This window comes from Aspergillus bombycis (genome assembly GCF_001792695.1).
Source record: "Aspergillus bombycis strain NRRL26010 chromosome Unknown contig00007, whole genome shotgun sequence".
In the NCBI taxonomy this organism is placed as follows: domain Eukaryota; kingdom Fungi; phylum Ascomycota; class Eurotiomycetes; order Eurotiales; family Aspergillaceae; genus Aspergillus; species Aspergillus bombycis.
This window is the reverse complement of record NW_019170009.1, coordinates 191072-218112: the sequence shown is the minus strand read 5'-3', so window position 1 is coordinate 218112 and position 27041 is coordinate 191072. Positions and strand designations below refer to the sequence as shown.

The following is a 27041-nucleotide window of genomic DNA, read 5'->3' as shown; positions in this document are numbered from 1 at the left end:
ATGCAAGCTTTCTCTATGGCCCGTACAGGAACCCGTACCAGTTCTCCGAGAGTATGGCCGACGGTGTGTGGCAGGGCTATCTGGTCGACGGAGTCGCAGACGATGCTACCACCCACTTGGATACCATGCAGGAGGTCTTCAAGGGATGGAATACCACCACCATGACAACGGGAGGATACGACACCTCTAAAGCCCTGTACTGGATACAACCACTCACCGATGCGACGGAGTACACGATTGCTAGCATCGACGCATCCGGCGGCGCGGATGGCTTCACAGGAGGGAATGCCTTCCGGCCCAGCATCAATAGCTACCAATATGCAAACGCGTTGGCCATTGCCAGCCTGGCGACCTTACTGGGCCAGGAGGATGTGTCCAACGAGTATCAGCAGCAGGCCACCGACATCAAGAACACCGTACAGGACACATTGTGGAATAGCACCTTCGAGCACTTCATCGATAGGTACAAAGTGGACAATGAGTATGTGACATACTGGGACTTCATTCGAGGCCGTGAGCTGGTGGGCTATGTTCCCTGGGCGCACGACCTGCCAGACGACACCGAGGATTTCGCTCAAGCATGGAAGCATCTCTTGGATAGCGAAAAGTTCGCGGGCGCGCACGGCCTACGCACCAACGAGCCGAGCTATGAATACTACATGAAACAATACCGTTATGAAGGCGATCAACGCGAGTGCCAGTGGAACGGACCTGCCTGGCCTTACCAGACCACCCAGGTCCTATCGGCCCTTGCTAACTTGCTCGACCACTACAACACGTCCGCTGCTGCCAACCTTGTGACAAAGACCGACTACACCAACCTGCTCCAACAGTATGCTCAATTACATTACAACCCCGATCAAGGTGGTGTCCTAAACCTGGAAGAAGACTATGATGCCGATACAGGCAGTCCGATCGTCGGATTAGCGCGCTCCCCGCACTACTTCCATTCTGGCTATGTTGACCTCGTCCTCTCCGGACTTGTTGGCATCCGTCCTCGCGCTGACGACGTGCTTGAGGTGAACCCGCTGGCGGACCCAGCAGTCGTGTCATACTTCCGCGCCGAGCGCATTCTCTACCATGGCCACGAGATCGCCGTCCAGTGGGATGCCAGTGGAGATCACTACGGCACCTCCGGGTTAGTGGTCGAGGTTGACGGCAAAGTTGTCTCCACGGCGCCAAGCTTGACCCGTATTACTACAAGCATCACCCGAGAAACTCCGCCGGCAATCAACCGCCCTATAGCTGTCTCCGTGCAACAGAATTCAACTCTATATCCCCTAGGCAGTGTCTCGGTCACCGATGCAGACACCGATGCCGTCCACGCCGCTATCGACGGTAGAGTGTGGTTCTTCCCAGAGTCTGACGTCGCCAACGGTTGGGATACACCCGCTGGAGATGGCAGCGAGCTATGGTACCAGATCAGCTTCGAATCCTCAACCCAGACTGCCAGCGCAGAGATTGCCTTTTTTGCTAATAGCACGCAAGGCTTTGATGCTCCTGAGACATACAGCATTCAGGTGAATATCTCCGGCGAGTGGTCGGAGGTGTCTGGTGCGAATTATAGTTCCCCGGTTGCGAACGGAATTACCCGGGCTACCTGGGACGGTGTCGACACGGACCAGATCCGACTTGTTTTTGTGCCACCAGAGGAGCAGAAGGTTCGACTGGTGGAGTTCAAGGTTTTCGGTGAGGTTGTCAGCGATAATTAGGTGTCCAGCTTGGTCTCGCTTTGTGTGTCCTCCTCTTCGTTAGCATATTATATGTCCTGTGTTTTAGTAATCTGTGTTTGTATCCATTGGTATTCTGAGAGAGCAAGATCCTGTATAATTTGTAGTTATTTGTATGCAGTACTTTTGTCTGGAGTCGAGTAGTCGCTTATAGATTGCCTTAATGGGCCATATCTCCAGGTGATAGCTGACTGTACTGGAGATGTAGCGTGGCTGTCAACTTCCCAAATGTTACTGCGTATATTCGGCCGGCCTATACAACCATAGAAAAACTTCCGGAAATCTTTCCTTTTGGTTAACGGCAAGCCGATAGTCCGTCATTGGTCTCTCTACAGGGTAAAGAATAACCCCGGATATTGGAAAGATGGCTACGATCAATGGTCCAGGCACGGTCTTGTCATCTGCCGTAAACTTCATCCGGCCCCATTACTGGACCAAGTGCGAGTCATGTTTCCATCACCCCAATGTCTGTGCTACATTTCATTGCAGTCTGCAGCATGATAAGACCAAAACCCATTCCCCGCTGTGGAGCTGGTACCCAGTGTTAGATTGTCAATCACTCAATTAGGGCATCATCGGGATGCCGAAACCCGACCGAAAACAGCCCAGGGCCGTGATATCAACTCGCATCAACTCCACAGCTCCACAGCTCCATCCTCGTAGCCCTAGCACATCTAGATCGCCATGTATAGTGCTAGTTTTTCGAATTAAACATCCGTCGAATGAACGGGATCTCTCGGCTTTGCTTGTGTTAAGCTTTGTGCCAAGTGATCTTTCCCTGGGACAGGCCTCGAGAGGCTGAACTACTTGCGGCAGGGAGCAAGGTGCCAGGATCATGTGCGACTGCTATCTATGATGAGGGTAGAATTGTAAATAGCTCCTATAGTTTTCTGGAGTTTATGTTCATGTGTAGATCATGATCTGCATTTGGTCTTGAATGCACCTTTTCTTGCTGCGTGGACTTGTCTACCTCCCTTGCAGTATTCGATATTAAAGTAAAGAACCACAGAAAATAGTTTAAACAGGCACCATGGCCACCTTCGTTCCATGCTTACTTGCCAATGTAAGTGCGAGACGTTCCTGCCACGGCTCCGGGTCCCGATTGGTGATCTCCTTGAACGACTGCACAATTCTTACGATCGTGTAAGAGGCCTCAGTCAGGGCGAACTGCTGTCCGAGGCAAATGCGAGGGCCCCCGTTAAAAGGTACAAAAGCCCAACCGGGTCGTATGGTCTCCCATCGTTCCGGCCGGAACTCCTCTGCGTCGGGGCCGAATATATCATGGCGTCGATGCATCACGTATACGTCGTAGGCGACTCTTTGGCCTTTGGCGACAAACACGGGCGATTTCCCGTCTGGTCCTCCGCCGACGGGGAGGAAGGTGTCTTCGTTCGCTGTGCGGCTGTTGGATGGGACCACGGGGTACAGGCGTAACGCTATAGGTTGTCAGTATTGTCAGGATCCGGGGAGTATTGCACAGTACTGCACATACTCTCATTAATGATCCAGGAGAGGTATTTCAACTGTTTCAGCTCCTCAAATGATGGGTATTTCCCGTCGAGTGTCGCCACCTCGCTCCGCAGGATTTCCCAGATATCGGGACGCCGTGCGAGGTGATAGAATACCATGCTTAGGAGACTGGCGGTCGTGTCTCTCCCTGCGAGGAGGATATTCAAGACCTGGTCGGTGATGTCGGTAGGATTGTCTGTTTCCTTGGCGAGCTCTTGGAGAAATACATATCGCGATGGTGAGTTAGTTGTATCGCCCGCATGTTTCTCGGCGTCAAGCGAGCGTCGGTATTCTATGGCTTTTTTCACAAAGTTACCGACATATGCTCTCGCTTCTCTGGCAGACTCCCTGAGCTGGGGTCTGAAAACCAGTCGGTCGAAAGGCGCGATAGCCACGCTGAAGGCTATTCCATCTTGGGCGACGTTGAAGTGGTAGGCAAAACTAGTCGATTCTGCGGAAGATCCAGGGCGTAGAGACTCAACAGACTCTCCGAACAGAAACTCGGTCGCTGTATCAAGTGTCTAGAGGATGTACTATTAGACATGGCACTGGGGCATTCTTAACGCGGGTATCCTTCCATACCAGCTTGAAAAAGAGGTCCTGAAGGTCCACCGTTGAACCATCTCGAGGAATCTGACTGATCAGCCTCTGAATGTGTCTCTCATATAAATCGGTCGCCGCGATCTGCGTCCGAGTGAAACTGGGTCTCAGCAGAGTCCGCGAATGTTCCCACTGTGGCCCATCGGATGCGAAAATACCATCGCCTAAGAGCGGATGGAACGTTCTCCGTCTTTTCTCCCCCAGGTCGAACTGCTTAACTTCACCGCCAGGATCGTTTTGATGTTTTCCGGCTCAACGGTGCATATGTTATCGTCACCCAGAACTGAGCTCGCGAAGGTGTTCCCATAACGTCGATATTTCTCTAACGCCCATTCCAGAAAGCAGTCCTCACGAAACACTCGAAGCATAGATCGCACTTCATCCAGACCCAGCACCGGATCTTTATGGTACTCTCGTGCGGGGGGCAAGCAACCGTGTAGTTGTTTGAATCGTCGCACTATGGAAGTGCTGGCATCAGCGGGGTCTTACATGGTCAGCGGGGCTGTACAAACCTTGGACGAGTCTAGCGATCTTGCGGGCAAGATAGAAGCCCGCAAGTAATAGGGAGAGATATGTAACAAAACCCAGGGAAACGGCCATGGTGAATCTCCTGGTTTCCGTGGATTTGGGTCGCACAATGTTGGACCCGGATTACCTAGAAGCAAGACAAGGCACCAGCGTTATATATCGACGATGGCTTACGTGCTGAGATAAGCTCCCCGTGGGGGCCCTTACATGGCGCAACTTGCATTCTCGTACGTATGAGAGCAGTGCGTGATGACGCTTACCCCCGACCTCCGAAGCGTTGTAGACCACCAAGAGCCAAGCCGGGATCTCCAGGATTACTTCCTTTTGGAATTATGGGGATTAAATGACTGGCTGTGTCCTTTTAAAGGTGGGGCTCAGAGGACCGGAGATCGGTACCTAACACATCTAGACACATCATCACAACCAATGTTGGTGGTTAAGATTCGACACTCAAGGTTGATGGTGGCGCAGGAGCGGGAAGTTGACGCCTAAGGCAATTAGGATGCACGATGACTGGTGGGATTCTGCCGGTGAAATCCTTCAACAGGCAGGCGGAGGCGGCTGGGAGCAGAGACGGTGAGGACTTGTGGGTTTTGTCCAAGGCCGAACCCCGACAGCAAAATGGACGCCTGAGGCATCGACGTGGAACAAGCAGCCGTGACATGAACGGTGTTCGTGGATCTACATCAATACACAATCACGATGTCTGCCTTCGACTTGATTCCCATAAAATATCCATTATATGTCGACAGCTCGGAGCTAACTAGGCCAATCCATATACAGATCACATATCGTGAAAGCCATTGCAGTAGGCAACTCTACGCCATGTCGAAGCGGAGCTTCGTGGTGAGTCGTAGTCTCGGGGTGTAGACCCAGCCAGCAAACGCCAGTACAGTGCCCAACCTCTCGGGCCGGGCCAGCCAGCTGATATCACGTCGCCGATATTATGTTGGAGGTGTCGGCATGATCCCACCAAAAGTAGAGGCATCGTCAGGAGAATCAAAGCCGGTCGAGATAACCGACCCGAACAACGTCCGCAGATCAATACCGGGCAACAGAGGGTCGCTACCAAAGTCGAAACTGGCATCCATTGCAGGATAGTATAGAAGGTCTGCTGGCTCACCGGCGCTCTCTGTGTGCTTGTACGGTTCGAGCTCCCCGCTGAGTTCAACATTAGGTCGATGATCATCCTAGATGGGTCCAATGGTCACCAGATTAGATCAATTAATGAGGAAGGTAGGTACTTACAGAAATGTTCCCTTCCATTACGACTGGCATTTGCGTGTCCCTCGCGGCGTCTGATCCTGTCCTGATATGACCACGGTAAGTTCTTTGCGTCGGGGTAAGCGGGGCCTCCATCATGTCTCCGGGACCGCGTCCACCGTTGACATCTTTGACGTGCTGTCGTGCTATATGGGCAAACTCCGAGACCAATGAGCAGGGTAATGAGCCATTTGATGCATGCTCGACAAGAGCGAAGTGCCCCGAAACAATATCAAGCATTGCCAAATTGGTCTTTGTCTCCGAGTGTGTGGGGTTGTGGACTACAAAGTCGAAAAGGATGAAGAGGGCTACAAGTGGCATTATGGCAAGGATACTGTATCAATTGTCAGATTTGGCAAAGGACCATAGAACGACGGAGGCTATTCACTTACAACAGTGGTGTATGGGGTGCCTTGTCAATATACTGAGTCAGCTCAATTATCCGTCGGGCAGAAGCCATCAAACTTCGTCTGCTGTGTTCTTGTCGCTCACTGTCGTCGGAGCCGATCTGCAAAGTGAGCCGCGCCAAAGCAATAGCCATACTGTGGTAGGAGTAGTGGGTCTGGAGAGCGACCGTTTTAGACACAGGATCGACGAAGGTCTGTGGAGGACAAGATTCTCCCGGTCGAAACCCGTCCGGCACGGTCAGTCGCCATTTCTCCAGGCGCCCCTGGACATAATCAATCATTGTGTGGTATGTTTCTGTGGAATTCTGAGTGGCACTAATGGAGAACAGAAGCTCATATGCTTGTGACGTTATCCTGGCAAACCGGATGCTGGACAAAAACCAGTTATAGCTCCCAAAGCTTGCCTCTGGTGTTTCTGGGATTGAACACCCTACGTTATAATCTGCGATCAACTATCGCAGCGTTAGAGCTGGTTCCTGCCTAGTGAATTGTAGGCTTACCGAGTTCTCCCTGTTTAGAAATGCTAACTGCTTTTCCATACCGTAGATGACCCAAAATGTTCGTAGACACCACACTTGCTGCTCGGTGCTGCAGATGGCTCGGTGATATCGGAGGGCATGCGCCATCCGCGCCGCTTCCATGATTAGAATTTCGTCAATCTGCAAACAACAGGTGTTCATGGCAAAGATGGACATAGCGGTCAACGCTTGTAGGTTAAGCAACGATTCTCGTGGCACGAGGATGTCGGCCATCAGACCTAGTGACATTTGGAAGAACTTCCATGCTTTGCCCTTTCCGGGGTCAAAGGATCCACCATCATGGTACTGACATCCCAATGCAAGTACTGCGTGATACAGAGCAGAGAATGCGGGAGTTGTTTCCAACGTCTGTGCGAGGTGCGTCGAGAACGCTGTCTCCTCGAAACTTTGTCGGTCAAGGAACGGGTACATGGGATGGATACGCATGAAGTAAACTATCAAGATGTTAGACTGGGTCTGGACATAAAGAATTCCTGGATCACAACCATCCACATAGACCCGCGTCAATTCCCCCGAGATACGTGTGGAGCTCAGTGGCTTTTTGAATGTAACCGGGGAAATGGATGTTGCTCCGCGTGCTGTAACACGGTCCTCAATGATTGCTTCAATACAATCGACTAATTCTTTCAGGCGAGAATTCCCCAGTTTCTGTGTCAGCGATTGGATCTTCATATCGGAAAAGAAAGCCAGATTCGAGCTGCACACTATAATTTCGGTCAGGTTTGTCTTCACAAAAAACAGCTTGTTGTTTGAGTCATGCCTTCATTTTCCTGCGACTACACGCTTAGGGCTCAGTTACGATCATGATATCCCGGTTGAAGATTTCTTACCCTTAGCACATGGATTTCATCTTGAGACACACCCCGGAGGGGTTGGCTATCCAATAGCTGGTCCACAAATAATGGTGCTAAGACTGGTTTAGTCTGTCCATCATTGTGTTCCCTGCTACCATGGGCCAGATTTAGTAGCGACGGCTCGCCTACTCCACCATTCATTAGACAGACTATCACGCGCCCGGCATGCTATGGAACCTACGGGCTGCTGTTTGGAGCCGAGACTTGAACCTGCGCCTGGCTTGTTTGAACTCACAACGTTCATCGCGCTTCTAGAAGCCAGGTGATCCGATTAGTACGTTTTAGCAGGGGCATAATGACTAGGATCCTGCCTACAATGCAATGCATGCATCTGGAAGGGTCCTCCGGGGAGGCTTCCACGGTGTCAGTTCTAGGTCTAGGTGTCGTAGAACTGGACAGAAGGCTCACCGATGCACCGTACTTTACGAGCCCTGCACGGTTCGCAGGACTTACAGACCCGGTTCTGATACATCATCGCCTGCTGGTTGGTTCACCTGTTACGCCTTTGACGAGAAGCAAAAGAGACTATTCGGTGCACCACTGAAGAATCACCGAGATATTCTTAAGGTCAAAAATGAGGAGTCCCGTCGGTAGCATTATGCCCAGAACAATTCGGTGTTCGAAGGTCAGCTTCTCGGCTCTCGGTGCTTGGCGGTGGGGACGCGAAAATCCTCGATTGGAAAGGCATCACTCCATTGACCGCCTCCTTGTTCCGCCTTCCTGTATAAGTGATTGACCGGCAGAATGGAGACAGTTATCGTTAGAATTGGGCTTTATCACTAGGACTTCAAGTCTGGCAGAAACCTCCTTGAGCGCGATTTCGATAGACTGCGAAGGGCCCCTATCTGACACCCTAATCACTGAAGCATAAAAAGTGATTTTCTAAATCAAAAAGCGTTATTCTTCTTTTCTTACTTTGTCCTTGTCGTATGGTGGGTGCCAACAACGTCATTGACAATACATATAGTTGGAATGAAAGCAGTCATTGATTCCATGGTATATTGCCTCCCCAAATTCCAAAGAAACTTCGCTAGAATTATTCTACCGAGGGAAACAGGGAAATGCACCCTTGAACATTACTCAGCGTCGTATACCGTCACTGCGTTCCGAATCTCACTCGATTCCATGGACAAGGCCAACTTACTTTTGCATGTCCGTCAACGCGATTTGCGGGACGCACTCTGGATCAACCACTCGCTTGTGACGATCGAACCTAACCGGGTCCGCGAGGCCTGGATTGAAGGTCCACTTGATCAGGCGATTAGTACCAAAGATAGCACATCCTGCTGTGACCTCTAGGATGTGTCGATCGTGAATCAGTCCACATGAATTCAAATCAGACATCTAGCCCTGGGACCCAGAAGCATTTGGCGTCGGGCCAAATTCCCACAGGCAAAGAACACCTTATGGGCCTAGACCAAGACGGATAGATATAAGTAGGTATGGCTCTCCCATCCTTTCAGATAGGGTTCAGGTTCCCCGATGTATCTTGGATCTCTGACCTAGCAAACTTTCACATTCAATAAAGCCCTCCAAAACCATCGACTCCTCTGACAATGCCCGTCGAGAACTACGGCGTATGGAAGGCAAAGCCTGTCCGCTTCACTTACGAAACCGATGCAGATGACCATGTGTCTCCTCATCTCTCGCTGTTCTTTACTACCAGTGACAATAGTCGGGGGGAAGGCCGCGCAGCAATCAACATCAAGTCTGGGGACAAAAGTGACTCTCGGTTAGTGTTTTGGTTGGTCAAAAACTTCGAGAACTTTCAAAATGAACGACTTCGGGAATTGAAACCCGGCTTTCATCAGCTGGAAGGCACCATGGAGCAAGCCCCCAACGGCCTCGCCTTGGACTATATTAGAGGTAATCTGTTCCACCGAGAAACAGGCAGACTCCTGCCCCATGACGTTCCTGGACCCGATAATGATATATTGGATGAACTGATCCCGGTGCTGGATAGTGCGGTCGACCACGACAGCGTGATTTACATGTTTGGATCGCATTTCAGCAATGGCAACGGGATCCACAATATTCACATGAACCAGGGAAGCCCGAGGAAGTGGAAAGGTGACAATGGGATCTATCAGGATGGGGGGATCCTGCTGGACTTTGGGGATTACTGGATGGGGGTATTCATCGGGTTCGCGTCTCAGGCCGTGCATACCGATGCCGAAGGTCAACCTACTCCTGCACGTGGGTATCTTAGCTGGAACGAGCTCTTAAACCCTGAAATCCCAGGGGAGCAACGACAAAGGCGCGATGTCCATGACCGGACCGTGACCATCAGCGAGGCCATGATCCGTCATCATGGTTCAGACCCGAAAACCAAATCCGACTCGATCGTCACTCTCACGAACCGCGCGGACGCGCCCGTGATCCTGAATGGCTGGAGCGTTCGGAATCACAAGGGCGAAAATGAATACCTGCCTGACGGTGCCGTCTTGCGTCGCAGGCGTCGCCAGAGTTTCCAGCTGCACAACTGTGCGCTTTCCGACGAGGGCGGTACAATCACGCTGCTGAATGAGCAGGGACTCAAGGTGGATGGTGTGCGATATACGGCCGCACAAACCAGACCTGGCCATGTTGTGTCATTTTAGGTCGACGGGTATGTAGGCAGATGCTATTTTCTTTAGTTTTCCTTGCTTTTATTTGATTTTGATTTTTATTTTTTTTGATTTTTATTTTTTGTTTTCTTCCCTGACATAGCAATATTGCATGGCTGTTGTTTGAGGCACAGAATGTAGGCCCGGTTGGTTTTTTTTTTTTTTTTTTTTTTTTCAGTGGACATGCTATAGTTGTATTAGCCTCATTGTTATAAATTATTATCTCAGATATGATCTTCCTTTGCTGCGAACACATTCGCCCTAAGGCTTAGCGTTCCTAGTACACTCAGGTTGCCGTGGTCTTCACTGAACCCCAAGCCAAGATGGTCCGATATGGAAATCCAACCATCCGAGAGATTATGTTCGGGATCCGCGGAATCCGGGGAGGGTTTTCCGTCCAGGAGCCACACATATAAGAAGTAATAGCAGACAACCTATAGGAGAAGAAGCGTAGTACTAATTATTATACGCGGGAGATCCGATTGGTGTGCCTGAACCCCCATCTTTACGCTCTCTCTATCAAGGCCGCATTAGTCGCGTCACCATGGTCCCGCACCGGTATTATCCCACCGGGATACATCTACCACACTTTGCCGCCAATGAGACTCCGGTTCTCTCCTTAATCGCCCAATTTGGCTTCCTATGGGCCGCAGTCTTGGGGATAGCCTTTCTCATCATACGACGGGTGCGACCGAAGGCAAGTCGGGCCGATCGATTGGCCTTTGTGTGGATGTGCTTGAGTAGGTTCCATGGCCCTCTTATTGAGATGTCCAACTAAAACAATCTATGTAGCGGGGTTCATTCACTTATTCTTTGAGTCCTATTTTGTCGTTCATCATGAGACCCTGGCCGGCTCACAGGAACTGTTCGGTCAGCTCTGGAAGGAGTACTCTCTGTCGGACTCCCGCTATCTGACTTCGGACGCATTCCTCGTCACTATGGAGGCCGTCACTGCTGTAAGTGACCTGGTTCTGCCAATGGCAATGAGCAGATGCTAACAGTCCCGCCAAACAGTTCTGCTGGGGGCCCCTGGCCTTCTTTATTGCCTACTGCATCGCAGTGCAGCATCCTGCACGTCATGCCCTCCAGCTACTGCTCTCCGTCGGCCAGGTGTACGGCGACGTCCTCTACTACGCCACGAGTCTGTTTGACCTTTACTTCCGCGGAGAAAGCTTCTGTCGGCCCGAGGGTTACTACTTCTGGTTTTATTACTTTTTCTTCAACTTCATCTGGATGGTTGTTGGCTCTTGTGAGTAGAGGTCCAGTGGGTGAACAGGATATGGCTGACTCCTCCTAGATTACGTGAAACAAAGTGTGGGGGAGATATACAGAGCGTGCAAGAAAGTGCAGGAGTTGGATTCATCGCGCAAAAGAAATTAATTCGGGGCGACGATATTTAATCCGTCGATCTTCTCCGGAACAGGAAGACCCTGTGGTTGGATCCGTGAAGAGTATACCCTAGAGTTTCTCCACCAAAAGGTTGTTCGGATTACTATGTATGATGGTAGATCATTTATCACCTTAGATTTCAGTGGCATAATGCATGTTTATTCGTTAGGTCTTGCCAATCTATTGGTTCTTCGAATATCCAAGCACCCGGACTCCGGAGAGTGCATAAAATGATGGACGGTTAATCGTCCCGCTTCAATCCTCCGGTCTTCTGCCGACAGAATCGGACAACATCCCCGGGGGATAGAGCACGTATAGGACGCTGGGAGATTCCGATCCCCAGCCGTCATGAGACGATCTGCTGGTCTGTCTTTCAGGGGAAGATGATATTTCAGAAACGGTGATCGGCCCGACCGGAGCCAGGCTATTGTAACCGGGCTATGCTATCAGGCTGAAATTATGCGGAGCTTGTGCCGGTTAAGCTTGGAATGCCTAGAAAAACAAGCTCTTAATGGTTGAAGATAGCGATCCAGGATGTCCGCGCTATGCCATTCAAGTGGGGCCTTTCATGATATGCCACCATTCATCGGCCTGGGACGTCGACGAGCCAATTTATGGCTTCCCGTCTTGCACATGTTTTTCTGCTGCAGCCTACAGCGAGGACAGGTCTCGATGGATAACAACTGTCTCATGGATCATGGAATCACTAGTCGGATAGGGACGCATTCCTCGCTCTCCAATCTTTCTCGCCCCGAAACCGTTTGGATCGTCAGGGGCGGTGCAAAGAAGCAATTTGAGATTGCCAATCGTAGACTAGAGCTCAGCACCGACTGTCAGCGAGGGAGTCCCGTTGGCTTCACTGAGCATGTCACTGGCCGAGAGGGGAAAAGCGACTCAGCGTCTTCAGCTTTCGATGGGAGCATGGATCCTCCTCTGCCACTGAGACAAGCCTCGCAAGCAGCGACTCCACAAGGCGGAGCTCCGTCGGGGAATCGCACTAAACTAGCCGTAAGCTATATCGGGGGCCATCATGGTAGCATTACTATACACAAGGGAGTGAGGAATCTATAAAGGTATGCACCCGCCATGATGTCTCCGAGATCATTCTTCAGGCTTCTCTGGCTGTAGAAACATCGGATATCAGGTCGACACAATGCGGCCCTTGTCTCATCTTTCTTTGTTCAACGGGCTCCTGCTCGGCCTGTCCGCCCTCTCGGCTGCGACCTCAGTAGTCCACGAGAGACGCGAAGTAACATCCTCGCACTGGGTCAAGCGGGCGCGTGTGAGCCCATCTGACAAACATGTGGTCCGCATCGGCTTGGCCCAGAGTAGCCTCGAAGAGGCTCACGACCTGCTGATGGATGTGTGAGTGAACGGCTGGGCTCTCGCTTGTTAATGTTCTACTCTCCTCTGACGCGCGATTTTAGCTCAAACCCCAGCTCTCCCAACTATGCCAGGTTCTACTCGGCAGATGAAGTCGCTGCCAAGTTCGCGCCGTCGACAGAAACAGTCAACGAGGTCCAGAACTGGCTCACCGAAAAGGGAATCAATGCCAGCCGCATCGCTCAAACCAAGAACCACGGCTGGCTCGTGTTCCACGCGACGTCCAAGGAGATCGAGGACTTGTTCGACACCACCTACTATGAGTACCACAATAAGAAAACTGGAAAGAAAGTAATTGCTTGTGAGAAGTAAGATTTACACTTCGGAAAGCCGTCCCAAGAAGTCGTGACTAACACACAGTATGCAGGTACCATGTCCCAGCGTCAGTGCAAAAGCATATCGACTATGTGCATCCTGGTGTCAATCTGAACCCATCTTCGGGCAAATCCTCTAGTATCCGTAGAAGGGGTTCGGCCGATAGAAAGACAAAGCTCCCTGCTCATGGAGGACGCCCTATTCACCAACGCGATCTCAAAGGCCTCAATGTCACTCACTGCGATCAGTCAATTACGCCAGACTGCATTCGGGCATTGTATAAGATTCCCTCAGCGCGTGCGGCACCTCATCCAAATAACTCTTTGGGCATTTTCGAGGAAGGGGACTACTATGCGCAGGAGGACCTTGACCTGTTCTTCAAGACATTTGCCACAAATATCCCTGGAGGCACCCACCCGATCCCCGCGTTCATCGATGGCGCGGAGGCACCGGTCCCCGTCGGGAGGGCCGGTGGGGAGTCTGATCTCGACTTCGAACTGGCATATCCCATCGTGCATCCGCAAAGTATCACATTATACCAGACCGATGATGCAAACTGGGCTAGCAATACCACGGGATTCCTCAATACTTTCTTGGACGCACTTGATGGCGTGAGTTGAAGCTGAGCCACCGTATGACCCGAACAGCACCGCTAATGTGACGAAATATATAGTCTTACTGCACCTACTGCGCGTACGGTGAATGTGGCAATGACCCATCTCTGGACCCTGTTTATCCCGACCCCGGTGGCTACGATGGACAGCTTATGTGTGGCGTGTTCAAGCCCACTAATGTCATCAGTGTTTCGTACGGCGAACAGGAGAATGACCTTCCCGCAAATTACCAGCAGAGGCAATGCATGGAGTAAGTCATAAATACTGCTTTCGACGCAGGTGCTCTATTGAACGCTAACCATCCCCCAGGTTCCTGAAGCTGGGCCTGCAAGGAGTCTCAGTGCTCTTTGCCTCTGGTGATAACGGGGTTGCAGGGCCTCCGGGCGATGGTGGCAGCTTGAATGGCTGCCTGAACAACGGAACAGTTTTCAGCCCTGCATTCCCTAACAGGTAAACAGACATCGACTGCCGCTTGCAGGCTTCATGCACTAACGAATCCAGCTGTCCTTATATCACCAACGTTGGTGCTACCAAGGTCTACCCGGGATACACTGTTTCCCAGCCCGAGAGCGCTGTATACGATCCGGATGGTTTGTACAGTTATGCTTCAGGTGGTGGTTTCAGTAACATCTATCCCATCCCGGACTACCAAGCGGACGCCGTAGCCACGTGCGTTGTCTGAACCATGATAGCATGTCTTTCACTGACGTTGAATGCAGGTACTTCAAGGACCACAATCCTCCCTATCCGTACTACGAAGGCGCCGAAAACCTGGGCAAGAATGGGGGTCTGTACAATCGTGTGGGCAGAGGCTATCCGGATGTAGCCGCTAATGGCGACAACATTGCCGTATTCAATGGCGGCGAGTTAGGTTCGTCGGGCGGAACCAGTGCTAGTATGTTCCCTTTTATCCCCTCACTCCTGCAGCTACTCACCAGACGTCTGTTCTCCTAGGCACTCCGATCTTTGCTGCCATCGTCAACCGCATTATCGACGAGCGTCTTGCCGTCGGCAAGGGTCCGGTCGGCTTTATCAATCCGGTCCTCTACAAGAATCCCTCCGTGCTGAATGATATCACCAATGGTACCAATCCCGGATGTGGAACAGACGGTTTCGCCACTGCACCTGGGTAAGTAGTTCCATCCCTGACTCTGTTCCATTGCCAGCTTGCTGACACAGAACGTCTCAGATGGGATCCTGCCACTGGTCTGGGAACACCCAACTATCCAAAGATGTTGAAGTTATGGCTTGATCTCCCTTAGGTGATAGATTGAACACTTACCTCCACGATATCGCCAGAGCTGGAACGATAAAGTGATGTTTGGGAAGGCCCTCTGAAAGAGATCCAGATTGATTTGTGTTTATGCTTCTATCTGTTAATATTGATAACGTTAACGCGAAAACCCACGGACCACCGGTTCAAGCGGCATGTTACTACCTCGTAGCATGAGGAGAATTTGTGGGCTTGTCAGTCATACCCCCCGTAGGAAGTCTTCGCTACACATCTATCACCGCTTGAGGAGTAGCAAATAGCGACCGAGTGCACCCTGTCAGACCAAGAATTGGAATCAGCAGATATGATCATTGTCTAGTGGTTGGTAGAACACCGCACACGCTAGATTCAATTGTATTCAGTAGTTCATTTGACGCATGGTCCATGATGGACCATTAAAGGAACCCACCGACGTCCACGACGCATATTTCGCAACCCTGTACCCGTTTCCAGCACACCCAAACCTATTAATAGTCGAAAGGTTCATTATTCCCTAAACACATTCCCTGTTTACCGCTTTCGCTACTTGGTAAGTCGATATGACAGCCCCTGAGCAGCAGAGCACCGCCCAGAACCAGGAACGCCATTGCTAGTTACCGAGTCGATCAAGACCAATGTCAGAGAGGTCTGAAACCCTGCCACCTCAGCTGGGTCGATCGCAAATCCTTCCCAGGCATTAGACTCATTTCGGTTTGACACCAATCAGTCTTACACGTTATACAAGTGCAATGATTGGGCATACGAGTAATGCGACTGTGTACTGTATCTCAGTCGACTGGAGAACTCACCCGTCACAATGTCTTTGATCGTCGGGAAGCATCTCACTCGCACAATCACACCGTTTCGGTACTGATCACCTCCTATGTTGGTGGGCAGTGGCTCAGCAACAGTCCCATCGAAGCGATATTTGGAATTCACGGGAGTCATGAGAGAAGACATACCTATTACTGATAACGGGGGGCGTCGTGAGAGTGAAGAGCAAGATACATTGCCAGTGGAGGCAAGCATGAGTCGGTAGGAGCCTAGCTACCTGGAGACAGAACGAGGAAACCAAAGATGTATTCCGGTTCCTAGGCATCTCCCACGGGGGTGTCACGCAGTGTGTGCCTGAAGTTGTGCAGGAAGTTCCTGGTGACATGCGACCTCTCAGATTGAAGACTAGGCCTGCTGCCAAGGGATAGCCTCCCTGTCGGTACTGCCTCCTAGCGGTCTAGCCGATGCGAGCGTCACTAGAAAGGAGAGTGTCTCAGAGCAACCCTTGCCAGTTTTGGTAGTGTTTAGGATTTCATTGCCCAGGCTGGTAACAAATAAGGTCGGTAAGGGACGATATCTCATCCAATGGCCGCCATTATTGGCACTGAAACCAATGGTGCCCAAGGGCCCTGCAATTGAGTGTGCTTGAGCGGGAACCTGCGCATCAACGGCGCAGGGGGCAGCCTCCACCTACTAGCTCTATTTCCTTTGATAGTTCGGTCGGTTATGTCTCTGACCCCTTGAGCGATTGCCGAGCCCATATCGACTGGTTTCCCGTAGTGGGGGCTTGGCGCATCCCGGTACCATGTCTTGGAGCTGAGGCCAATTCAGATATCATGAACCCTGGATATTCTGGAGGGGTTGAACACAATATGGTACCTATCCTGGGCCCACACAGCAAAATGGACAGTGAAATAAGGAATGAAGACGATCAATGGTGCTCCAGTGGACTAAAGTTCACAGGGATGTGTCCCTGACTCGATGTTTCCTATTCCACAACAGCATCGCGTGAGATAGACCATTGACTTAAGGGGGAACAAGGCTGGAGGAAGTGAGCAGATGTTCTCTCGTTCCTAGTGTCAAACCTAGGGACGCAAGGGGGAAAGTCAAAGATTCGTATGCGCATGCGAAAGATGCGATCTGTCAGTTAGACGCAAAATTTCCCGACCGAAAACAAAAGGACATTGTTTTGCCATTTCGGAATTAGGTTACCGTCCGCCTTCCTGCGGCGCTCTGATTGGCGGGTATGCGTATCTGACGTAAGGGGATTCTTGAGGTCTGACCCCCAGCCCTAATCCCCATCCCTGCTGAAACGAACTTCAGCACATTCTCTATTGCGATCTGTCGAAGACCGCTCACATCAACGGATACATGGAGCGAACATCCAGGGACGTCTGCGGCAGCTTTGGACAGAGCGCACCGTTTCACAACGCTGCGCAGTGGGTTTTACGCGTGTTGGTGGACACCGAGGATAAGACCAACGGGATCTATCTGGTGGGAAAAAGTTGATGTATCCAACCGCCGCCGTTCTTTGCTCAAAGCTTATCGGGGATATAACTCCATCCAACGCAAGGTTGATACCTGTCAAGGCTGGAAGGGCCTTGGAAGGCATTCGATACCTTTGATCCTTGTCTCTGATTCCCTCCGCTGCGCTGGACGCCCCACCGCGCTCGTCCTCGCGAGGGATGTCTGCCACTGTCTGGACATGGATACCCCTCATGAGAACCACATGGCCAGTAAACGATGTTGATCGATGCACGTAAATGGATCCTGCTGGGCTCGGCCTATCTATTGTTCACGCTATTTATTCGGCGTTCAATGTGATGAATCGGCGCTCCCTCCCCACATTGATCTTTTGACTTTTATTTTTGGACGCCCTGGACGTGAAGAACCTGACACATACGGGGAGTCGATGCGCGAACTCCCTGTCCCACTGCGAACGCAGGTAGTATTTATTAACCCTTCGGCTGGCCGCGCGAGACGGTGATTCCAAATACTCGAAGCCACAACCTTCATCCTCCTGCCGTTGGGATTGCTGCCAGCGTATGCTTTGCTTGGGCTCCTATTGCAGTCTTGGACAGATTACCTGTCATGTCTCAGCAGCCAATGTCCGATGATGGCGTGCCAGGGGATTTCGAACACCCCAATCAGAATCTACGCCGGTCCATCATTATCACACTTTACTTTGCCTTCATCCTGTCCACAGCTGCCGTCGCTCTCCGGCTGCTAGCGAGGAAGATGAATGGCACCCGGTTGTACCTGGATGATTATCTGATTCTCATCGCTCTTGTATGCAGAAGGACCTTCTAGAAGCTGCTTTACCAGGCTCCTCGCTAATCGTTTTTTCGTAGCTTTTCAAATATGGATGCTCCATTGGCGTTGCGATCCGTAGGTGGCCCCGTTGATGCCATCCCTTCCTCGATCTGCACGTGTTTAGGTGGCTAATGCGATGCCAGTGCTTTTCAACGGGCTGGGATCCCACATCACAATGATTCCCCAGAAGAATCTCACCGTCTATCTGAAGGTTTGCGGCTCCAGTTTTCTTTGCATCCTGATCCACTTACTCATTCCATCAGATTGGATGGTCCAATCCCTTGGTGTATACCAGCTGCATCGCCTTTATTAAATTATCCATCCTCGCACTTTACAAGCGTTTATTCTCCACTCCGCGTATGATCCTGGCCGCCAATATCGTCGCCGGGTTTGTCATCCTATGGGCCCTGAGTGTTTGTGTGGTGGGGGTCATGTTGTGCCTTCCGGTCAACAAGTTTTGGGATCCAACGGTGCCAGGATCCTGTCTCGACTCCGCCCAGTATTACTATGGCCAGCAAATCCCCAACATTCTGACCGATGCCGTTCTTCTCGTGATGCCTTTGAAATTCGTGTGGGCACTGCCGATCTCCAAGACCCAGAGACTGCTGCTCTCAGGAGTGTTTGTCACTGGCGGCTTGTAAGTACTCTTTGCCCTGCCCAGAAATCAACAGCTAACTCTCATATTGCTCAGAACCCTGATTTTTGATATCGTCCGTCTTGTTGCCATGATCAACCTGACACGCTCTGGTCCTGACGTTACTTGTGAGTATCCGCCGCGATACCAGTGGTCTTGTCTACCTGGACCCTTGCTAACCGCTCGAGCGCTAGATAACCAAGTCCCGGTCGTGGTGTGGACATGCATTGAAGCAACGGTCGGGATTATCGCCGCCTGTCTTCCTAACATGAGGCCGCTCTTCAAACTCAGTCGCGGCAGTTTCTGGTCCCAGCTGCGATCTGGCACGGGCCATTCGAAGCAGCCGCTCAACCCGTCCCAGGAACTGTCGATGCAAAGCAGCAACTATGACCCTTACTTTACCCAGACTAACATCTATGCTCGACACAGTGTCTCCATTCACTATAGCAAGCCTTGAGTGTAACTGTCTTTCATATCTTTCTTTTGTTCGTCATTTTGACTGCAACAGCCCTTTGCCAGTCAGGCAATAGCCTTTTACAAAACCCTGAACATAACGTTTTTTAATTGTGTATAAATTCGTTGTCGCGAGACACAACCCCAGGAAGGATCTCTCTTGTATGTACATAGCCATAGTGAGCCACATATATTCCTTTCTTTGTCAACACTCTTGTGTCTGGGCTCGTTTTCTCCGCTGGTAGTTTCCACGGCTGGGAAACCCTACATGACCATATGAACCGGTGGTTCCCAGGAGCTCACAGGAGAAACACGACGATGTCATGCAGGATAAAAATAGACTGCTTGTTGCATAAAATAGCAAACGCCACGAACCCCGGAGATTATTTATTACGTGTCATTTTGTTGAGGCGGATCGCGTACGTCTTGCCATGTCACTTGAATGTCAATTAAGTAGCAGAAGATATAAAAAAGCTAGAAAACGAGGAGATCCCAAGCGAAGATCATTAAGGGAATTCACCCTATTTATTTACCACTGTCTAATTGCTTGTAGCATACACCACTAAAACATGGCCGCCAAAAAAAGTCCCCATAATGCTGAGCGACGCCGACTCCATCCCGCTCAACTAAACCAGCGGCCAAGAAGCTGGCAAGATAGTCGACCAACCCTCGGGCTTCTTCATGGAACTCGCCAAATCACTCCAGAGGCTGCGCGACGCCGGGTACGAAGTTACTTTCGCGTCGCCCAAGGGCCAAGACCCCAAGCCCGACCCCAACAGTGAATCAAATCTCTCGTGTTCGCGGGCAACTTCTACGAACGCCGGCGCGAGAACTAACTGATTGATCGCATGAAGCGGGAGAACAGATTCAGCCATCCGCGGACCTTCAGCTTTATCAGCGATGCGGAGTTGGATTCCTTTGCGGGCGTGTCCATCCCCGGTAGACATGCGCCGCTGAGAGATCTCGGTCAGGATCTGCATCTTGATTGCATCTTGCGATACTTCCATGCCAGGAGTCGTCCCGCAGCTGCTATTTGTCATGGGCCGTTTGCGTTCTTGAGTGCCACGTTTGCTGGCGAGGGCGACTTTGCATGTAAGGGGTACCGGATCACCTCCTGGAGTGATGTCGAGGAGATGATGGAGACCATGATGGGTGGGGAGATTGAGAAGGTGGAGTGTGATCTTTGGAATGAAGGCGCCATTTTGGTCGAAGGCGCGAATCCTACGGCTGCGAACGCTTTAGGAGACCAGCTTCTGCAAATGTTGAGTGTACATTGAGTCGCCGAGTGGCAGTAATGGTAGAGAGAGCTGTATAACAGTATGATGGAATGAATTACGCTGATATTTATGTGATCTAACCCGTCGATTCCCGTCTCAAATGGAACTCAAGGAACAGGGGTCCGAATAGCCCGACGGAACATATAATAGCTTCAATAGATTTATCCTTGTAATTTCCGCTTGACTTCGCTCCACCTTGACCTTGACCTGCGGGGTGGTCGACAACCGGGCCGAGGTTGAAGGCATCCACACGTGGGCTTATATTATAATCTTCCGCCTGTATATTCCCACTGGCTAGACTTGGATAGCCCTGCGATCAACATCCTTCAACAATGCAAGCAAAATCCTTCAAGACGATATTCTACCAGAAGTCCCCGGACGGTAAGATCGCATACATAACCCTGAACCGTCCCGACCGATTCAATGCAATTGACCAGCACCTGCCAAGAGATCTCCGGGATGCAGTCAGACGGGCCAACGCAGACCCTACCGTACACTGTATCATCCTCAAAGGGAACGGGCCCGGATTCTGCGGGGGCTATGATCTCGACATCTACGCGCAAAATGCGCAGCGTGGCGAGACGCATGGCTCACAGGATCTGTCGAAGGGATACGACCCATTAGTTGACTACGCGATGATGAAGGAGAACACCGACTGTTTCTCGGAACTGTTCCATAGCCACAAACCGACCATCGCCCAGGTGCACGGCGCTGCGGTGGCGGGCGGGAGTGATATCGCCCTGTGCTGTGACCTGGTCATCATGGCGACTAATGCGCGCATCGGGTATCCGCCGAGTCGCGTCTGGGGTTGCCCAACTACTGCCATGTGGGCGTACCGCATCGGAGTCGAGAAGGCCAAGCGGATGCTCTTCACCGGTGACTTGGTCAGCGGCGCTGAAGCGGCGGAGATGGGCCTGGTCCTGAAAGCGGTGCCTGAGGAGCAGTTGGAGGAAACAGTACTGTTGCTGGCAAACCGCATTGCGTCGGTCCCGCAAAACCAACTCTGGATGCAGAAACAGGTCATCAATGGCCTTATCGATGGTCCTCTTCTCAGAAGCCAGAAACTGGCTACGATATTCGATGGCATCACCCGCAACTCCCCGGAAGGTGTTGCGTTCCAGGAACTGAGCAAAGATAAAGGATTCAAGGCTGCCATAAAGGAACGCGATAGCCCGGCGAGGTCGGAAAGGTATCAGAAGGTGTGGAAGAGTGTGCTATAGCGAGCCTGATGAGTATAGTGCAGTATGTTGGAACTAAATCTGTGTTATATTGTGGGTCACTGCTTTGTCATTTTGATGTCTGAGCTAGGAGCAACCTGAGTCTTTCTATTTCCCTGCGGTGTCTATATACAGCAAAACTATTCTATGAATAAAGTTCATAAAATCTCAAAAGATAACAAAGCTAGACCTAGAGAGCTGATGATCGACGGTGAGTCTGCCGTTAAATGCGTGGATGGAAATCAGCCTTCGGGCGAAGAAGAGTTTGCTGCGTCATGCTGGCAATCAGACGACCATTCTCATCCCATACGCGTCCTTCGCTAAAGGCTCGAGCATTCCCAGCCACTGATGTTGTTGCTTCCGTCAGATGCCATTGTCGCATATCGATGTCATGCGTGAACAATCGAAGAGAAAAGTCCAGAGTCGCGCAAGCACTGGCATCGGTGAGCGCATAACCACTGTGATTTGCGGGTATATAAGCCAGGCCTTTGTCCATGTAAAACGCCAATGCTGATACATGTTCAGCTTCACTCCCCAGCGGCGCCTGTGTGCGGAACCTTTCCGCCGAAAACCTAGAGGGTGCAGAGGAAGGGCCTTTGTGCCCGTCTTCCTTGTGCTTGCTGGCCGCAGCGGTAGCCGGTTGCATATCCAGAAAGCGCTCGAGGTTCCGGTATAGCCCATGTTCCTTTGGCGTCTGCGGAGATATGGTTGAGATACCGGTGTTGGTAAGTGGCAGCTTTGTCTGTGGAAGTGTAGAATAGGTCACCATGGATCGTGGCTCTTCAATATGGAAATCCGCGGAAGCAATGAAGCACAACTGGATCGATGCACCGTCTCCTTCCTGGCTCACTCGGATAACGCGGGTCTGAAAGGTACGCGTATCCCTGACTCTTTCCACCTGGCAAATGAGCCTGCGATCTGTCCTCGCGGCGCGGATGAAGTGCCCACAGATTGAGTATAAGTGGAATAAAGGTTGCACCGTTTGATAAGCGGCATTGACCGCCACAGCCAGTGTATTTCCTCCGTATGCATATGAAGCCAGAGCGCCCATTCTAGTTGGGGGCATTACCGACCCATACGAGTCAGTCCCCAGTGGCTCTACGGCTACTTGCCGATCTAGAGTGACCATTGCGGTGTTAATTGGTAGGGAATAAAAGGCAAGAATCAGGCGACAAGATATAAGGGGGTACAAGGAGGGATTAGGCCGGTGGAAACGTTAGTCAGAGCGGTTATTCTAGTATGAGCTCCGGGTGCATGTTTTATAATGTCACAGTGGATAACAGGCTCGATATCCCGAGGTAAGGGCCCAGGTAGACCCATAAATTCTTGGCTCCCATCTTCGATATGGACCTCTAAGCCAATATGGTACGCCACCGTCTCATTTACATGGACGCAATTGTGGTCAGACTTGGTCAGATCCAACTCATCGCATTAGGAATCTGTACAGCTACAGCTCTGGGCTACTGCCTTCGTGAACAGAACGTGTCGACATATGAAACCCATATGTACCTGGGCAAATATAGTCTTGGTTTACTTTCAAGGAGTGCAGAAGCAGGTATTGTATCTATTCTTCTCTTGCCGAGGACACGTGTGGGGCATTCATCCCCGGCAGCGACCGAGATATTGTAATCTGGGGTCGAATGCTCGTGCAAATTCCCCGTGAAGTTCAATCTGCCCCTATGGCCCGATGGTAAGATTCGGGAAACCGAAACAGTAGCCTACAGGTAGGGGATGGGTTATAATATATACTGACTGTGGAACTGCAGCGTGCCATGTTATTGAAGGTGGTGGCGACCAGACAACTGATCATGAATTAGTTTCCTATGCCTAGTTGTATGCTGGAGATGACGGGATGTGTAGTTCCATTCCTATAGAAAACTAAAATAATGTAACACCATCGACGTTGGTTATCGTGTCGTAGCTATTACTCGATCCAACGCCTGACAATTTGGATAACCTCCGCAATATTGCCTTGACCACACGAATCCAGTAGGTTTACCCTCCATTCAACAGACCAATAGACCCATGACAAGAGCTGCATACTGCCTGCTTGTCCATTACTCAAAAAGATCCTTCCGATCTGCCACCAGCATATGCCTGATAGCTGAAAACCGCCAACGCAACCCCGGCAAAGAAATCCGTGAAAATGGTTATAAACCAGAACCATGGAATCTGGGGTACGCCGCCAACGAAGTGGCCTGGTGTGCGAATGCCAAGCGTTGCATGGCAAGCTAAGTATGGAATAGAGCTGCGAACGTGGCCAGCTTGATACAGGTAGTAGCCACGGATGCCGCAGAGAGTCTGCAAGGGAAAGAGAATTGCGATGCCGATGCGATATGCGTCGGGTGTGGGATAGATACCCGGCACGGGAGGGTAGTCTTCGGCGCGAATGTAGTTGTGGGCGTAGTGGATGGTGGTCGTGAGAATGAGGCAGCTCAGGAGTATTCTCAACTGGCGGAGTTGAGCCGGCGGAGGTGGGCGTTGAGTTCTCATGGTTATACTAGGCTTTCGTCCACGTCTACTAGAACGCATGACACTGGGGACAGCAGTGTATTTATATACCCTTGATGACCCCATTAGAAAATGCTAACAATTCGTGATAATGTAATCATTGTCTGCTTGATGAAGCGATACAATCGCCATATGCAAAGTTGCTATACAACTACCACCCGAGGTTTGAGTCAGTGATTACATTATGAAGCAGCAATCGAGCTGGCGATGAGTACCGGATCGTGTACATAAGAGGCTGATCATTTCAAGCCTGAAGCCCGAATACGATTACTTTCGTGAGAACGCTATCCCTCTTCTCTTTACCGAACGGTCCTTTATACTGGCTTGAACCCGTAGACGATCATGTTGATGCCATAACAATGAAAAAGATTATGTCAGATACCGCTAGGCCGTGGCCCAAGGCTTCTAGAATCTCATTTCAATGAGCACCTGCACTGGGTCGTCAATGCCATATCCACCACTCCTCGGTGTACTGCGATGGATAACCGTCCACGACAGACAGCGTCAGCCCTTGGCTGCATAAGTCTAGACCTCGCCCAATGATATACTGAGGCACTCGAAGCCCTTCAAATTGCAACCTATCATGGTGGGTCCACTAATTAAGATCATCACCGATCTAACTATATGAAGAATAGGTTTGTTCATGGCAACAGCCTCCAAGTGCCGCTACGGTTGGGCCGATAACCCTGACTTGACCATTAGGCTGCGGTTCCTTACCTTTTCCAGCATAGCATCATGGTCCATCGTTGAATCCTCAAGCCTCAGAGGTGAGCATTGATCCCTCAGGGTCCACTCCATTGCCCTGAGCAATTGCAGAATGAATTTTGGCCCCCAATTCATGCTCGAGCCTCAGCCTCTCCGACGGTAAATACTTCTCAGCCGCAGTCCCGCTCTGTCAATCAGAAAAGCTCTCCCGCAAAGCAAAACGCAGACCCATCCGTGCGAAGACAGGACCGATTCTCCACCATGGCTTCAGATACAAGGCGGTGCTACTTCCCGGACGGAAGCGACGCGCCTGGTAACGTTCCCTGCAAATCCGACACAAACACCCACTGCTGTGGACAGTCAGACATCTGTCTGGACAACGGGCTGTGCCTTAATGTGGGCCACCAGCCCTACGTGCTCTCTCGTGGAGCCTGCACAAATGAAAATTGGAACGGATGTAGCCCCATTTGCAGTAAGTAGTTTTTCCTCCATGGCCAACGACATGTTGGTTGACGGGTATGATTCTTGTAGCAAAAGCCACCCCCTCTATAGGCGCCTCCATTACCAACGTCGGCTTCTCATCCGGTAAGGCTACATATTGCTGCGGTAGCCCAAGGACAAATGGATCCACGGTCGTTTGTCTCGCCAGTGAGTCGGACAATAATAGCAACGTCCCATTCTCTATCCAAGACGGCAATCCCATCCTGAGCGCTGGAATGCTCCAAAACATCACGACACTAGACGCCCCCGACTCGTCTTCATCAGACCACAACTCCAACTCCAATTCCTCTACGGCCACACCTGCGACCTGTCCATCTTCCCATGACACCGCGATCGGAGCGGGGGTGGGTGTCCCACTGGGTGCGATCGCTATACTGTTGCTGATTTGGGCACTGCTGGAGCGGAGGAGGGCCAACCGAGCCTTACAGCACATGCAACCGGTGGCATTTGAAGGGGGTCACAGTGCCTTTGGACACGCTCCTGCTGCTCCATATATGAACATCACCGACATGACTGGGCCTCCGCCGGTGGAGTTGGAACACCGTCAACCGGTCTCTGAGCTGATGGGCAAGGATGCGCGGAGATGAATAGGGACAGGTCGTTCGTGGATGAAGATGTACATCAAGATACCCATATACACTAGTGTTTTGTTCCATAGCCAGAGGGCAATTAATATCATAATATGTCACTATGCCTGCGAATATCGGGCCCAGTACCGTTTGAGAACTATATGAGACCATTGTGCATCATCCCATGGGTTTATTAATGGGAACTCACCTACGAAACGGGGCTCGATCAAGAATCAGAGAGTGGTTGACAGTTCCGGATCCAATGGCCACTGGTAGGCCGATCAGGCATGAAGGGGTAGTCGGCACGGGTTCTGTGCATTTCGTGCATTCTTGGCTTTTGGAATCAGCATGCTATCTGCCTATTATCGAGGGTAGAAAGCCAGACGTCGTCGCTTCAACTGCAGGTTTCGCGCAAACTTGTCCCTCTCGGCTGTGGTGTGCACGATCTCAACCACGCCAGCAGATACCATGGGAAGTCTAGAAGCAAGTCCCGAGGTTCGAGTATAGCGGCGCGACTTTTTGTCGATCATTCAAATTTATCCTCTGGCTGCTCGGGAACCTCTGCCGGTGTGGTTATTATTATTTCTCTGCCAATAGCGTCGTTAGTCACCACGCTTGAATATTATGTGAAACGCATGATGGCCCTTGGTTTCAACGTTTCAGGCTCTCGATAAGAGACGGGGTTCCAAGCCAACTAGCGCATGAGGCTACACAGTCATCATACACTTGCATAGGCGGCCAACAGGCGTAAGATTCCTGGAGGTATGCTGAGATTCGTATTAATTGGCACATATATACCTGCTCATGAAACAAGCCAGTACATACGACCACAGGGTGTGGAGACCAGGGCTTCCCGTCCGCTCAGCCGTACTTAAGCCATATATTGAACGCGGCCGACTGGAAAACAAGCCCTTTAGAAGTTGCTGCTTTATAGATAAGTGTTGCTAAGTCGCAGAGTAAGTATAGATAATTTAAATAAAACTGTCCAGACCGCGGGTAAGATAAACCGGATAAATAAATAGATAAGCTAGACAATCCAATAGAATTTTATAAAGTTAAATAGAGATACTTTATCTAGTTATCTTATGTCTTTTTATT

At 51.0% G+C, this 27041-nt stretch overlaps 9 protein-coding genes across 9 annotated transcripts; 5 read left to right on the top strand and 4 right to left on the bottom strand.

The window, feature by feature from the left end:
* Window positions 1-2747: 2747 nt before the first annotated feature.
* On the bottom strand, window positions 2748-4439 carry ABOM_001843 (cytochrome P450; the record flags this gene model as incomplete). Its single annotated transcript, XM_022528973.1, has 5 exons — window positions 2748-3166; window positions 3223-3760; window positions 3822-4003; window positions 4051-4296; window positions 4352-4439. The coding sequence occupies 5 exons, from the start codon at window positions 4437-4439 to the stop codon at window positions 2748-2750; spliced, it is 1473 nt and encodes a 490-aa protein (XP_022393448.1).
* Window positions 4440-5311: 872 nt separating this feature from the next.
* Window positions 5312-7248, bottom strand: ABOM_001842 (fungal specific transcription factor domain-containing protein; the record flags this gene model as incomplete). The annotated part of the gene is made up of 4 exons (XM_022528972.1): window positions 5312-5557; window positions 5616-5964; window positions 6023-6489; window positions 6538-7248. The coding sequence occupies 4 exons, from the start codon at window positions 7246-7248 to the stop codon at window positions 5312-5314; spliced, it is 1773 nt and encodes a 590-aa protein (XP_022393447.1).
* A 1738-nt stretch (window positions 7249-8986) lies between these two features.
* ABOM_001841 (O-methyltransferase) lies at window positions 8987-11416 on the top strand (the record flags this gene model as incomplete). The annotated part of the gene is made up of 6 exons (XM_022528971.1): window positions 8987-9977; window positions 10360-10455; window positions 10513-10776; window positions 10829-10992; window positions 11051-11285; window positions 11334-11416. 6 exons carry the CDS (start codon window positions 8987-8989, stop codon window positions 11414-11416), a joined length of 1833 nt encoding a protein of 610 aa, XP_022393446.1.
* Window positions 11417-12578: 1162 nt separating this feature from the next.
* On the top strand, window positions 12579-14999 carry ABOM_001840 (S53 family peptidase; the record flags this gene model as incomplete). Its single annotated transcript, XM_022528970.1, has 9 exons — window positions 12579-12790; window positions 12853-13116; window positions 13176-13734; window positions 13797-13987; window positions 14047-14187; window positions 14239-14406; window positions 14457-14632; window positions 14692-14866; window positions 14927-14999. 9 exons carry the CDS (start codon window positions 12579-12581, stop codon window positions 14997-14999), a joined length of 1959 nt encoding a protein of 652 aa, XP_022393445.1.
* Window positions 15000-17854: 2855 nt separating this feature from the next.
* On the top strand, window positions 17855-19167 carry ABOM_001839 (putative integral membrane protein Pth11-like; the record flags this gene model as incomplete). Its single annotated transcript, XM_022528969.1, has 6 exons — window positions 17855-18052; window positions 18115-18151; window positions 18220-18287; window positions 18340-18713; window positions 18768-18838; window positions 18905-19167. The coding sequence occupies 6 exons, from the start codon at window positions 17855-17857 to the stop codon at window positions 19165-19167; spliced, it is 1011 nt and encodes a 336-aa protein (XP_022393443.1).
* Window positions 19168-19732: 565 nt separating this feature from the next.
* Window positions 19733-21660, top strand: ABOM_001838 (enoyl-CoA hydratase; the record flags this gene model as incomplete). Its single annotated transcript, XM_022528968.1, has 3 exons — window positions 19733-19885; window positions 20018-20431; window positions 20749-21660. The coding sequence occupies 3 exons, from the start codon at window positions 19733-19735 to the stop codon at window positions 21658-21660; spliced, it is 1479 nt and encodes a 492-aa protein (XP_022393444.1).
* Window positions 21661-21880: 220 nt separating this feature from the next.
* ABOM_001837 (acyl-CoA thioesterase) lies at window positions 21881-22786 on the bottom strand (the record flags this gene model as incomplete). Its single annotated transcript, XM_022528967.1, has 1 exon — window positions 21881-22786. One exon carries the CDS (start codon window positions 22784-22786, stop codon window positions 21881-21883), a length of 906 nt encoding a protein of 301 aa, XP_022393388.1.
* Window positions 22787-23718: 932 nt separating this feature from the next.
* On the bottom strand, window positions 23719-24150 carry ABOM_001836 (uncharacterized protein; the record flags this gene model as incomplete). Its single annotated transcript, XM_022528966.1, has 1 exon — window positions 23719-24150. One exon carries the CDS (start codon window positions 24148-24150, stop codon window positions 23719-23721), a length of 432 nt encoding a protein of 143 aa, XP_022393389.1.
* A 984-nt stretch (window positions 24151-25134) lies between these two features.
* Window positions 25135-25961, top strand: ABOM_001835 (uncharacterized protein; the record flags this gene model as incomplete). The annotated part of the gene is made up of 2 exons (XM_022528965.1): window positions 25135-25345; window positions 25405-25961. The coding sequence occupies 2 exons, from the start codon at window positions 25135-25137 to the stop codon at window positions 25959-25961; spliced, it is 768 nt and encodes a 255-aa protein (XP_022393386.1).
* Between the last annotated feature and the right edge of the window lie 1080 nt (window positions 25962-27041).